Source organism: Helobdella robusta (genome assembly GCF_000326865.2).
Source record: "Helobdella robusta unplaced genomic scaffold HELROscaffold_452, whole genome shotgun sequence".
Classification (NCBI taxonomy): domain Eukaryota; kingdom Metazoa; phylum Annelida; class Clitellata; order Rhynchobdellida; family Glossiphoniidae; genus Helobdella; species Helobdella robusta.
The window spans coordinates 4263-6073 of record NW_008705105.1 but is presented as its reverse complement, the minus strand read 5'-3'; the positions used below and the strand labels follow the sequence as shown (position 1 = coordinate 6073).

Below are 1811 nucleotides of genomic sequence, written 5' to 3'. Positions count from 1 at the left end.
TATCATTATTATTCATTATATCATTCCATTCAGAAATATATATCAACATTAACTAATGTTAAATGTTTATTTGAAACGAGCAGGTACAGAACCAGGGCAATAACTAAAAATTTCAAAAACACGTTATAATTGTGCTAGATTATGATGATGACAAAAATTAAAATAACTTTAAAAGCAATATTTATACCACGCAGAAAATATTTTAACATCTTTATGCTGGTTCAAACGACAAGTTGTACCGCAAAAATAACAAATAAATAAGAACAATTTGTAAACAAATAACATCTTTAAAGTTAAAAATCAACAAGCATTTGACCAAAACAACCCTCAAGAGCCTTACAAATTAAATAACTTAACAGTGCAAATGCAATGCATCCGCTTGCAGTTGAAACAGTGCAAGAAATGAAAGGTGATAAATGAAAGGTGAGAAATGATTGTTACGAACGATGTCGCTCTGGTGGAAGAGTGGAAGGAAGTTGTGCTCGAGGAGATCGTATGCGTGTTCATATGCCCTGTGTTGTGTTGGAGATGAGAGTGAAGAAGATACACACAAAGAAGATACACGCACAAAAACACACGCACAAACACATGAACTGTCATGATAGAGAGATAGTGAAGTGATGAGGTGATGAACTGTCAGGATAGAGAGGGAGGGGGTACTGTGGTGGCGCCAACCTAAAGAGCGGTGTTGTTGTTTGCAGCTGTTTGACGGATTCAGCAGGTCCCTCACATACTGATTGAAAATGATGATGGGCGGATGAAGGAATGAAGGCAAAAAAGAATTAATGAATGTAAATGAGAGAATGAGAGTGAACGAATGATTGAATGAAAACAAAAATTAAAAATGAATAACAAACAAAAGGGTGGATGAAGTTAAAACAGATAGATGAAGCATAAGAAAGTAACAAATTATTAAGTTGGAACGATTGATGAATGATGAATGCAGGGAAACAGACTGTTTTTAATCTGCAAGACGACATCCTCATCGAATCTGATGCAGTCGTGGGCGGTTGGATTGAAGTAGTTGTCGTACAGCTTGCACAACTCCACGTGAAGCTCATTCAGCTTCTCTTCTGTCAGCTCAGGTGTCAGCACTTTCTGGTTGAACTCCTCTGACAAGAAAAAAATAAACTGTATCAACATTGGGTGTCTACAATGAAAATAATGATGACAATATCGAGAAAACGAATAAAACTGAAGAATTAAATAAAGGAACAGATAAATCGTTGATGAATTTTTGTTGATCAACCGGCTGATTTTTAATTTAAATAATAACTAATTTGGAACATGAAATTTGTAATGCAGCTGAGCTTCAAAAAGAGTTTTTCTACAATAGCCAGCCAACCGACCGATGACCAGCTTAAAGTTATTACCACGATGAAAATCATTATCATCACCAGCACCATCATCGAAGTTTTAATACACATCACCACTGCAATGATCATCACCATCACCACCACCACCATCATCAACACCATCGCCATTACATCCTTGATCCTTTCTCCACAACCAACTGATATAGCATCCCGCCATCAACATACTGCAGTATGAATGAAGCAATAAATAGACAAGCACTGACCGATGATGAGGTAGAACTGGAGGACATTGACTGAGGCTTCTGCCTTCATGAATTGCATGAATGGAAACAACAGGTCGGGGTCCGTCAGAACTGTTGACAGCTTCAACTGCAAATTCTGTCGTGTCGTGCGGCGGTCGTTTACGTGCAAGCATGCATACATGCATACAATGCATACGTACGTACGTACAAACATACATGTGTGCATGTTGACAGAATTGATTTCCGTATAATA

At 37.5% G+C, this 1811-nt stretch overlaps 1 protein-coding gene across 1 annotated transcript; it reads right to left on the bottom strand.

The window, feature by feature from the left end:
- Window positions 1-448: 448 nt before the first annotated feature.
- On the bottom strand, window positions 449-1691 carry HELRODRAFT_146429 (hypothetical protein; the record flags this gene model as incomplete). The annotated part of the gene is made up of 4 exons (XM_009026193.1): window positions 449-512; window positions 676-733; window positions 957-1112; window positions 1580-1691. Coding segments are annotated over 4 exons (390 nt in total), but the record flags the coding sequence as incomplete, so codon positions are not given.
- Between the last annotated feature and the right edge of the window lie 120 nt (window positions 1692-1811).